General features: G+C 35.5%; 1 protein-coding gene across 1 annotated transcript; it reads left to right on the top strand.

Moving 5' to 3' along the window:
* The first annotated feature begins 3,369 nt into the window (after positions 1 to 3,369).
* On the top strand, positions 3,370 to 9,684 carry LOC128229371 (uncharacterized). Its single transcript, XM_052941254.1, has 5 exons — positions 3,370 to 4,573; positions 5,295 to 5,468; positions 5,838 to 5,975; positions 8,435 to 8,571; positions 9,518 to 9,684. Exons 1-5 carry the CDS (start codon positions 4,487 to 4,489, stop codon positions 9,534 to 9,536), a joined length of 555 nt encoding a protein of 184 aa, XP_052797214.1. The 5' UTR covers positions 3,370 to 4,486; the 3' UTR covers positions 9,537 to 9,684.
* Positions 9,685 to 12,336: the final 2,652 nt, after the last annotated feature.

Raw genomic sequence — 12,336 nt, 5'->3', positions numbered from 1 at the left:
TAAGCATTCCCGCTTGGATCGATATTCGCTTGGACAGTCCCTTGGATATCGTGGCAACAGGTTTCGACTGTCCTTACTTTTCCGACAAAAGTCAGAAAACTTATATTTTAAGGCTTAATACAACTGAGAATTGTAAGTTGGTCGTGGGTAGGTGACGGGCCACAACATTCAGCTTTGTCTTGGGTAGGTGACGGGCCACAACATCCAGCTTCGACTTGGGTAGGTGACGGGTCACAACATTCAGTTCTGACTTGGGTAGGTGACGGGCCTCAACAATCGGCTCTGTCTTTGGTAGGTGACGGGCCTCGACATTCAGCTGACGGGCCTCAATAGTCAGGTCTGTCTTGGGTAGGTGACGGGCCTCAACATTCAGCTCTGACTTGGGTAGGTGACAGGTCTAAACATTCTGCTCTGACTTGGGTATATGACGGGCCTCAACATTCAGCTCTGACTTGGTGAGTTGACGGGCTTCAACATTCAGCTCTGACTTGGGGAGATGACGGGATTCAACATTCAGCTTTGACTTAGGGAGATGACGGGCTTCAACATTCAGCTCTGACTTGGGGATATGACGGGCTTCAACATTCAGGTCTGACTCGGGGAGATGACGGGCTTAAACATCAAGCTCTGTCTTGGGGAGATGACGGGCTTCAATATCAAGCTCTGTCTTGGGGAGATGACGGGCTTCAACATTCAGCTCTGACTTTGGGAGATGCCGGGCTTCAATATCAAGCTCTGACTTTGGGAGATGACGAACTTCAACATCAAATAGGTAGGTGACAGGTTTAAGGTAGTTTTAATGCTTCTGTTAAATGTATAGCCCGTTACTGGCTGAATTTCATATGTTTTATCGATTTTATTAAAGAAAGATAAAATAAACAATATGTCACTAAACTACTCATGAAATAGGGTTTTGTAGATAAAGAAATTCAGAAATATGCGATAAATTTATGCTTGATATTTTGCATAATGGTAAACCATATGAATCACTAGGTAGAAGGGTTCTTTTATATCTTAAAACTTTCCTTTGTTCTGTTAGAAATATGATTAACACGTTTGTTTACATATTGACATCGATAATGACCTTTTGACTTTTTGCCGGAGTTTATTGTGTTTCGATTTAATAATATGATTTGGGTTGTATAGAAATATGCTCAACAATTGGTGGACAAGACTCTTAAAAGAGTATGTTAGTATCTCAAAGTTAGCCTTCGATCACTAGCGACCAAGTTTCACTTTCAGTTTGCAATAGAATGTAACCTAAGCATGACCTTAATTTGGTTTTTGGTTGTATAGGAAGGTAATGAAGGCCTAATTATAATCGATCGTACTTGTGTTATAGAATTATTTCAAATAAACACTTGGTTACGTCAGGTTAAGTGTTCATAAAAAGTTTGATAGATTAAATACTTATTTTGAGGAACAACATAGTAATCCCGCTTGTTAGATATTGGTTAATGTTCACACCATTTAATTGTACAGGCAGTGAGAGAGTGAATGCTAGGGAACACCAACCAAGCATTTGCGTTGATGTACAGTTGTTATAATCTTAGAAAAGTGTGCAATTTAGTAAAGATTGTTACAGTGAATCCTCTGTGAAATTGTTACACAAAAAGGTGTTCAAATTTTTGTTAATACCTGAACCCTAAACTCCCAATAAGTTTTGACGTATTGAGTCTCGGGACTACACTTTATTTATATTTATCGTTTATTTGAAATATTCTATTCGAATTTCCTCATACGTTTTTCCGTTGTTGGGAAATACCACTTTATAAAAACAAAATTGTTGTCAAATATTGATATGCTGAAACATGAATGTTACACTTTAATTACTTTTTGTTAGAAGTGCTAAAACATTACTGCCCAACTTGTGGCCATGTCCATTCAGCTAGGTGATTGTCTGTGTTTGTGTGTCTCTCTTATAATTATCTTTATTACGTACGTGTCTCTAGTTGAGTGTCTGTTTTGTTATAGTTCTTGTGCCACCAGAAGATCGCAGGGAGACGGTGACTGCTTGTCTTGTTCCATTATCGTTTCCTCAATTTAAGGGCAACGCAATACCTTTCGTACCAGAGATTTCCGTTCAGGCAAAATTATTATTTAATTCAGGTAAAAAAATCATGTTTTTTTAGTCGCATTTGCTTTAGATGTTGTTTGTTATTGTTAGTATCTTATTTGTCGATGTTATGCTAGTGGGGAGCCTTTATCGGGTGCTAGCTTAACTAGATTTGTTTTGAAAAAAGTCTGTTATCGGTTAAGCTTTTTTGATGTGTGTACGTTTGTTTGTGATGTTTGTATGTATGTGGACCTTTGTTTTATGCCTTAGAGGGTAAATATTTGACTACTGACCGTCTCAATGTAGTTTTCAATGTCATTTATCAAATGAAACTCCTCTCGAAGTAACAGTATTGACAAGGGCCTTGTTTAATCAGGGTCCACACAATCATTCAGTGAATAAGATTGATTTAGCCACTAATGATAAAGTACGGCTTTAATCCTCATCACAAGTTATTAATAAGATGTTTTTTTTTTGTCTAAATATAACACATCAAACATCTAACCATTCCATTTAATGAACGACCTTGAAATGACCTTGACCTTGACCTTTGGTGACCTTGATAGTCAGTATGTTAGAAAGCTAAGCATATGAACATAACTTACTTCAAACATTTAAGTCAATAAATGTTTGTGTTAAATAGTTATAATAAATACTGTAAGACTAGTCATGGGCTAAGAAAACAGCGGTCATATTGGCTGTTATCTTGGTTACCATAGTAACCTGGAGGATGCCAGCTGTCCACCCTCGCTAAATATGAACTTCAGACATCCCCCAACAAAATATACCTAGAAACGCTCTGGACAAAAAATGCACACACATACCTTTAGGGACTGTACTTCGAAAAACTAGCAAGCATTTAAGAAAACATTTCCATTAATGAATATTCAAATGATCATACGCCATCAAGATCGAATAAGGTAAGCGTCAGTGGAAGTCTGCTTAGTGTGTAGACGACAATAGTTCTATGTATTCTTCATAAAGCGAAGGTATTTTCTGTAACTTCGATAATAAATGTGAATATAAGTAATACCAGTACAAAAGTATCCACAATATCAAATATAAAAGCAAAATATATTATTAACACTTCAGATGTCACATTTCTACTATTGCGCCTCATATTCCAGGATCTTGGTCAGACTTTGTACAAAATGGTGGAAATTCGTATAAATAACGGAACACGTTTGATAACTATCCGAACCTACCGATGGTCAGAAATCTCGTTATGCAGTCCATGTCTATTTAGAGTAAATGATTTTCACTAAGGGCACATGTATGGTACTGTTATGAAGTGAACTGGTCATTCTATTTAAAAGGATTCTGACTAATAGAACAAATGAAACGGCTCATTTTGTTAAGTATTGTGGTATTGCTATATGTGTCCAAATTTGGAAGATTATTTGTACGCAAATGAATATTTATAGAGTTTTGATTGACCTTTCGATTGGGTTGTATTTGAATGTTTTTGGTTTAATTAGATATATAGGATCTTTCACGAGTCGTAAGATTATACACAATTTCATTCAAAGAGTTTAGCAAATATGTCACTAAGTGAGCCTTTGACGAGCCAAATAACATATTGCCAAGTAGCATACAATTGTGTATTATAGTATGATGAGTGTCAGATTTATCCGATGTCTTTTCCTGTAAGAAAATAGCTTAAGCTACCTACCGGTTTCACCTGTTTTAGTGAAGAACCGACCACCAATGCAATGGCATTTATCGCTCTTAATGCATTTAAGAGATGTAGAACTTGGGATAATTTAAAACCACAGATATATCCGATCGTGTCTATTTTGTTCAGAAGTAAAATGCACTCAAACTAAGATTATGTCACACCAGAAATACGTAAATAGCTTAAAAATTAACACAATTTGCTTTCTTTTTAATTGTGACGTCATGTCCGGTAAGATGACATCACAATTTATAATATGTACATGAAGTAATTTCCTGTTAAACTCTTTAAGAACCAAATTTTTTTTTTTTTACAAAATCGAGAAAAAATTATCACGCTTTCCGCTTAGGTATTAAATGGAAAATGTACTTCTTTATTTAAGAAAATCTTCATCATAAATAAAAAATGAGAAAGAAAACGTAAGACTTGCTACAATACTGCCAATTAAGCAATTAATTTTGCCATTATTTTTTTTTACAAACACGCGGAGTGATATATTATCTCACCTATAAAAACAGGGTAATGTTATATTACACATGTGTAATGCAGTGAAATACATGGTGGCTATTTTTAGCCGGAAAAAACAACATGTGATAACAAGTGATCATTTATTGCTGCTTAATCAGTGTTATATGAGGCCTTAATCTGTGTTATAATAAGGAAATTTATGCATTGTAAATTATAAAAAAGCTTTCAGTATAATATTTTGTTTCCTTAAGTCTAGGGTCTCATTGTTGATTTAATATCAGGACAAAATGCTTAAGCTTAAGATAATATTTTTATTTTCATGGTTTCTATGTTATGTGTGTGATTTTAATTCCGTTGATTCTGCAATATATATGGTAAGTGATTTATTTTTTACTTAATATAATTATCAGTGAAAAATACTAAAAATACTAGTAAATTATTATTATAAGTAATATTCAAAAAATAATAAACAAGAGCATTCACAAGAGTGATGAATAACCCCATAGGCCGCCTGGATATAGGAATGAAATAAACTATATATTTAAAAAAGGGCCATAACTCCATCAAACATTGGTGGACTGTCACAATAGTCGAACTTTATATATATTCGTATGTGTTAAACACTTGTATTCATGATGTATTGTTTAGAAAGGGTCTGTTGGCCAATTAAAGTTAAAAAGAGGCCATAACTCCGTCACGAATTAGTTGTTTGAATCAGTCAAATGTTGTGTGGTGTTGTACATTGTACCAAAAAGTATTTAAATCCATCGACCCTGTCATTAGTTATCATCCAGACACATTGTTTTGGCAAGTTCTAAGCTAGGTCTGGTTTTGTCGGGTTAAACATATGTACCAAATATTATTTATACCCGTCAAACCTTTCATGAGAGTTCATGTCCGGACATCTTTTCTTAGCAAATTCTAAGATTAGGAGGGGAAAAAACGGTAAGTCCACTCCTATATACCAGTGAACACAGAAGATGGGAAATAAAACACATCTTGGTGCTTGAAACGGCATACTTCAACACTGAGTTTTTAATCAATGAGAAACATAGTGCACAAAAAAGGAATAATGACCTGTTATATATGTCTTAGCCAAATGAAGTCAAAGGCGGATTAAGCTTCCGGAATTGTAACAGCACGCCTGTACCCCTCACCTTTGAGCATGTTGACATTCAACCCGACCCCGTGCAAATGGACCTTGGCTACGTCAATCTCAGTATGAATGCAACACTCACGAAGATGATTGGTAATTCGAGCAAGGTTGATGTAAGTAATAGTACTTGAATACTTGTACCATTAAAACATTTTAAAGTTAAAACCGGGAACATGCAGTGTTTCGTGCTAATTTTATAATCACAGTATAAAAACATAGTGTTGTAATTGCAACTGTCACAGAACGCCGACTCGAAATTAAGTTTCTTTTCGAATTTCGTTGACCTATGGTAAGGGATGTTTACAGCTATGGCAGTTGGATTCCTCTGTTTGCTCATAATAAAGCTTATAGTACTTGAAACATAATGCCACCGGACATTTATTACTCTAGTGTAAACTAAAAACAACAAATATGACACAAATCTAGCATAGCTGGATTAAAAATAATTCTTTTCTTGTATCAATCGTTCACTGTCATCCTAGGCCAGTTTGAGCATACGACTGAAGACAGAGCACGGTGAAACGGAGCTTTGCTATATTCTTGGAGAGAAATGTTACGTTTCTGACGTTTGCCACTGGGTCAAGTCAACGCTCAACATCCCAACGTGTACTTTTCCACCGGTATATACATGTATTTATATTTATTGTCATAATGATATGCCCTGATGGCCATAGGTATAATTTTACGATATATGTTTGCCCATTATATGTTTTACCCGAAACAATTGTTTACCTGGGCGAACCACAGTTTACAATCTCAAATCACCACATTTCAACATAAGATTTGTTTACATATATAAGTCTAATGCTAATTATAACAACTATGAAAAGCCTTTTCAAAGAAATCAGAAATATTATGAAGGACAGGAAGGAAACTCTTCAATTTCCATTATGCTTAAAACGAAAACGTAGCTCGTCTAAATGTCTTTATAGTTCGTGAAAATGACATAGTATCTCGATTAAACGACCTAACAAGTTACTAGGTCGTTTTGACGATAAAAAAGACACGAATGTCATCTCTATACAAACGTATGATATATTAAAAGTTTTAATTTAATACATATTGTTATCGTATAACAGAGCGCGCAATTTTGTTCATGTTTGATTAAAAAAGATTTTAATAAACGGATTAGCTTGATTTCACAATTATTAAATTTTGGTGAGCTCCAATCAACCTATGCATTCTGAGAAAGGATATTATTACGAATACATGTTTGCTTTTTTAAATATTAAAAAGGCAATTATTTGATCTTACAAGGACTTTTCGGCATTTGAAAAGGCCCTAGAGATAAAACAAATCGAGGACATGCTGTTGTTACACGTATATGTATTTTGAACTCAGCACTCAAAAATCTAGTTCCATTGTTAGATGGCGTAGATAAATTCAAGTAAACTATACAGCTATCAATTAACTGGTTTTGTTATAAAATATTCTATGTTTTATACTTATTTCAAAAGTTTTGGAATTAAAAAAGGCTTTAGAATAAAGAATATTATTAATATAAAAGTTAAGAAAGATTTCTTAAGGGTTATTGTAGTATGTTCTGGAACATTCCTGAGGACTATTGTAGTTTTTTATGAAATATTCCCGAGGACTATTGTATTATGTTCTGGAACATTCCCGAGGATTATTGTATTATGTTCTGGAACATTCCCGAGGATTATTGTGGTATATTCTGGAACATTCCCGAGAACTATCGTAGTATTTTCTGGAACATTCCCGAAGACTATTGTAGTTTTTTCTGGAACCTTTCCGATGATTGTTGAAGTATTTTCTGGAACTTCCCCGAAGCTTATTGTAATATGATTTGGAACATTCCTGAGGACTATCGTAGTATTTTCTGGAACATTCCCGAGGACTACCGTAGTATTTTCTGGAACCTTCCCGATGACTATTGTAGTATGTTCTGAAATATTCCCGAGGGTTATTGTAGTATGTTCTTGAACATTCTCGAGGGTTATTGTAGTATGTTCTGGAACATTTCGGAGGGTTTTTATAGTATGTTCTGGAACATTTCCGAATAATAGGGTAGTATGTCCTGGAACATTCCCGAGGGTTATTGTAGTATGTTCTGGAACATTCCCGAGGACTATTGTAGTATGTTCCGAAATATTCTCGAGAGTTATTGTAGTATGTTCTGGAACATTCCCGAGGACTATTGCAGAATGTTCTGGAACATTCTCGATGGTTATTGTAGTATGCTCTGAAACCTTCCCGAGGACTACTGTAGTATGTTCTGGAACATTTCCGGGGACTATTATAGTATGTTCTGGAACATTTCCGGGGATTATTGTAGTATGTTCAGGAACATTTCCCGGGACTATTGTAGTATGTTTTGGAACATTGCCGGGGACTATTCTAGTATGTTCACGAACATTCCCGCGGACTTCTACCGTATGTTCTGGAACATTTCCGGGAGCCATTGCAGTATTTTTGTGGAACATTCCGGGGGACTTTTGCAATATGTTCTGGAACATTCCCCAGGGTTATATTATTATGTTCCGGAACATTCCCGAGGACTTTTGCAGTATGTTCCGGAACATTCCCGGGGACTATTGCAGTATGTTCTGGAACATTCCCGAGTGTTATTATATTATGTTCTGTAACATTCCGGGGGACTTTTGCAATATGTTCTGGAACATTCCCCAGGGTTATATTATTATGTTCTGGAACATTCCCGAGGACTTTTGAATTATGTTCTAGAACATTCCCGAGGACTATTGTAGTATGTTCTGGAACATTCCCGAGGGTTATTATATTATGTTCTGTAACATTCCCCAGGACTATTGCAGTATTTTCTGGAACCTTACCGAGGACTATTGAAGTATTTTCTGTTACATTCTCGAGGGTAATTGTATTATGTTCTGGAACATTCTCGAGGACTATTGTAGTATGTTTTGGAACATTCCCGAGGACTTTCGAATTATGTTCTAGAACATTCCCGAGGACTATTGTAGTATGATCTGAAACATTCTTGGGGACTATACTGATGAAACAGCTCGTTTCAGAAAGAAAAAAAGCCTTTCGAATCAAGCCCAGGAAGAGCTTTACCGCATGTCTAATGACCGTTAATTTTCAGTTTCAAGGTAAGTTGTTTCACAAAAGACGACACTTCACAGATCTGCCGTTCATAGTGAAGGGACAATTTACAATCAAAGCAAACGTCAGAGAATTAGGGGAGCCAGTGGCATGCCTAGAATGGACCATGTGCTTGAAGTAGGTTCTGTTGCTTTAAATGATAGCTGAAATGTTAAAGCTACCCACTCACATATTAACATTTTTGACAACTTTTTAATATTTTGTCTTTGAACGTCACAAATGCTTGGAAACCAGTGATATAAAACTGCTTACCAAAAATCAGATCACAGATGTTCATATTTAAGTTCAAAAAGTGATTTATGTATTTTTCTTAAACCGGCCGAAACGCATTGACGCATTACAAGACAAACCAAAGTTGTAAAAACTGTAAATCTGTGAAAATGCAGCTTTAAAACGTTTTCCGGAAACGCTAATGTAAAGCATACATTACACTTCCCTGTTCAGATGATTTGTTTTATTCATTTAATACTAAAATGTGTATATATATTTATACAAAGTAATGTCAATAAAATGTTTTTTTTTTTTATATTTGTGAAATGCTTTAAATAATTCCATTCAGCACACCCTTGTAACAGTTTGGTGATTTCTCTTCGAATAAGAAAGATACGGAAAACAATTCTTACAATAGTACAATGAATGTTATGTTATGTTGATATGGTAGTGTAGAGCATCTTCAACTAAGAATATTTATATAATACAATGCCGTTGAAATGCTCACGACTTTTGAAACTAAAATCAACCTTTGTAAAATTTTCAATTGTCTGAAATACACCTACATATGAAATGATGTACTTGTATTTTAATCATTTTTTCATAGTGATAAGTGTTGTTTACTATTGCTAACTGCGCCGCCATTGACATCTTGCAATGTTTGAATTGTGTCCCTTCAAACCTACTATTGTTTATGGACAACCGCTTGAGATATGGATGTAGTGTAAACATCTGAATTGAAGTTTTGTAGGGAACAATAAAGACTGATTGCACTGTATATTGTCATGTACACTAAGCAAATGTAAATTTTACAGACCAAAAGTAAAAACATAAATTGTGGGTTTTATTTCAGTGATTGCAGTTTACTTTGAACAAACATGATGATCATCTACGTTGAAAGAGAAGTGGCGTCGGAGAAGTTTGCCTAGTTGCACTTATATGTTCACATAAATAAGATTTGTACAACATTGATGTATAAGTTTTGCTTCACCATACTAATAAACAGTATTTGCTAAAACATTCAAGCATCGAGTTTACCCTTTTTTAACAAAACTGAACCATTATATTTTTTTTAAATAAAGAAATTGTTACGTTCCGTAATAAACAAAAAAAAACTGTCCGAGCATGAGATACTTGGGAGCTGAGTTAGGGGAATGCTACCTCAGTCGTTTTGAATATCAGAAAAAGAGGTTATGATGTTTCTTTGAATCCGATTTAAACAATTGTTTGTTATGAGATTAACACGTCAACAAGGTAGCTCAGTTATGGGCACTTTAAGCTTATACTCCGGTTCTAGGTGGTTCAAGATCTACACTGTACACATTTATTTACAGGTTTAATGGTATTATATGAAACTTTTTTTGCATTTGTCTTGAATAATTACAGTAATTGGTGAAAAAGCAGAGACACTGGAAAGTGAGTTCAACAGTTCTGACTTGGGTAGGTGACGGGCCTCAATAATCGGCTCTGTCTTTGGTAGGTGACGGGCCTCGACATTCAGCTGATGGGCGTCAATATTCAGGTCTGTCTTTGGTAGGTGATGGGCCTCAACAGTCAGCTCTGTCTTTGGTAGATGACGGGACTCAACATTCAGCTCTGACTTGGGTAAGTGACAGGCCTAAAGATTCTGCTCTGACTTGGGTATGTGACGGGCCTGACTTGGGGAGATGACGGGCTTCAACATTCAGCTCTGACTTGGGGAGATGACGGGCTTCAACATTCAGCTCTGACTTGGGGAGTTGACGGGCTTCAACATTCAGCTCTGACTTGGGGGAGATGACGGGCTTCAACAGTCAGCTCTGACTTGGGAGATGACGGGCTTCAACATTCAGCTCTGTCTTGGGGAGATGACGGGCTTCAACATCAAGCTCTGTCTTGGGGAGATGACGGGCTTCAACATCAAGCTCTGTCTTGGGGAGATGACGGGCTTCAACATTTAGCTCTGTCTTAGGGAGATGACGGGCTTCAACATTAAGCTCTGTCTTGGAGAGATGACGGGCTTCAACATCAAGCTCTGTCGTAGGTAGATGATAGGTTTAAGGTAGTTTTAATGCTGCTCTTAAATGTATAGCCCGTTACTGGCTGAATTTCATACGTTTAATCGATTTTTTTAAAGAAAGATAAGATAAAAATAAGTCAACTTACACTAAACCATTCATAAAATAGGTCTTTGTAGAGAAAGAAAATCAGAAGTTATGCTATAAATTTATGCTTGATAATTTGCATAACCAGATGACTCGCTAGGAAGAAGGTTATTCAAATTTTAAAACATGCCTTCGTTTTGATAAAAATATGATCAACACGTTTGTTTACAAATTGATATCGATAATGACCTTTTGACTTTTTGCCTGAGTTTATTGTGTTTCGATTTAGTAATGATTTGGATTGTATAGAAATATGCTCAATATTTTGTGGACAAGTCTCTAAAAAAGTATGTTAATATCTCAAGGTTGGCCTTCTTTCACTTGCGACCAAGTTTCACTTTCAGTTTGCAATATAATGTAACCTAAGCGTGACCTTAATTTGGTTTCTGATATATCATTATAATTGTATAGGAAGGTATTGGAGGCCTAATTAAAACCGATCGTACCTGTGTTATTGAATTCCTTTCAAATAAACACTTGGTTGCGTCAGGTTTAGTGTTCATAAAAATTTTAATAGATTAAATACTTATTTTGAGGAGCAACATAGTCATCCCGCTTGTTAGATATTGGTTAATGTTCACACCATTTAATTTTACAGGCAGTGAGTATAAATGATTGCTAGGGATCACCAACCAAGCATTAGCGTTGATGTACAGTTGTTATAATCTTAGTAAAGTGTGCAATTTAGTAAAGATTGTTGCAGTGAATCCTCTGTGAAATTGTTACACAAAAGGTGTTCAAATTTTAATTAATACCTGAACCCTGAACTCCCAATAAGTTTTGACGTATTGAGTCTCGGGACTACACTTTAGTTATATTTATCGTTTATTTGAAATATTCGATTCGAATTTCCTCATACTTTCTTCCGTTGTTGGGAAATACCACTTTATAAAAACAATATTGTTGTCAAATATTGACATGCTGAAACATGAATGTTACACTTCAATTACTTTTTGTTAGAAGTGCTAAAACATTACTGCCCAACTTGTGGCCATGTACAGTCAGCTAGTTGATTGTCTGTTGTGTCTCTCTAAATAATTATATTTATTACGTGCGTGTCTCTAGGTGAGTGTCTGTTTTTCAATGGTCCTTGTGCCACTTAGAAGATCGCAGGGAGACGTTGACTGCTTGGCTTGTCCCAGTATCGTTTCCTCTATTTAAGGGCAACGCAATATCTTTCGTACCAGAGATTTTCGTTCAGCCAAAATTATTATTTAATTTAGGTAATTTGGTAAACAAATCATGTTTAAATCATTTAGTTTGTTATTGTTAGTATCTTATTTGTCGATGTTATGCTAGTGGGGTATGGACATTCCTAGCCTTTTTCGGGTGCTAGCTCAACTAGATTTGTTTTGAAAAAGGTCTGTTATCGGTTAAGCTTTTTTGATGTTTGTACGTTTGTATGTGGTGTTTGTATGTATGTGGACCTTTGTTTTATGCCTTAGAGGGTACATATTTGAATATTTGACTACTGACCGTCTCAATGTAGTTTTCAATGTCATTTATCAAATGAAACACATCTCAAAGT

This window comes from Mya arenaria, chromosome 3 (genome assembly GCF_026914265.1).
Source record: "Mya arenaria isolate MELC-2E11 chromosome 3, ASM2691426v1".
NCBI classification, from domain to species: Eukaryota; Metazoa; Mollusca; class Bivalvia; order Myida; family Myidae; genus Mya; species Mya arenaria.
Note: the sequence above shows the minus strand (reverse complement) of the source record. Positions and strands in the feature narration are given on the sequence as shown.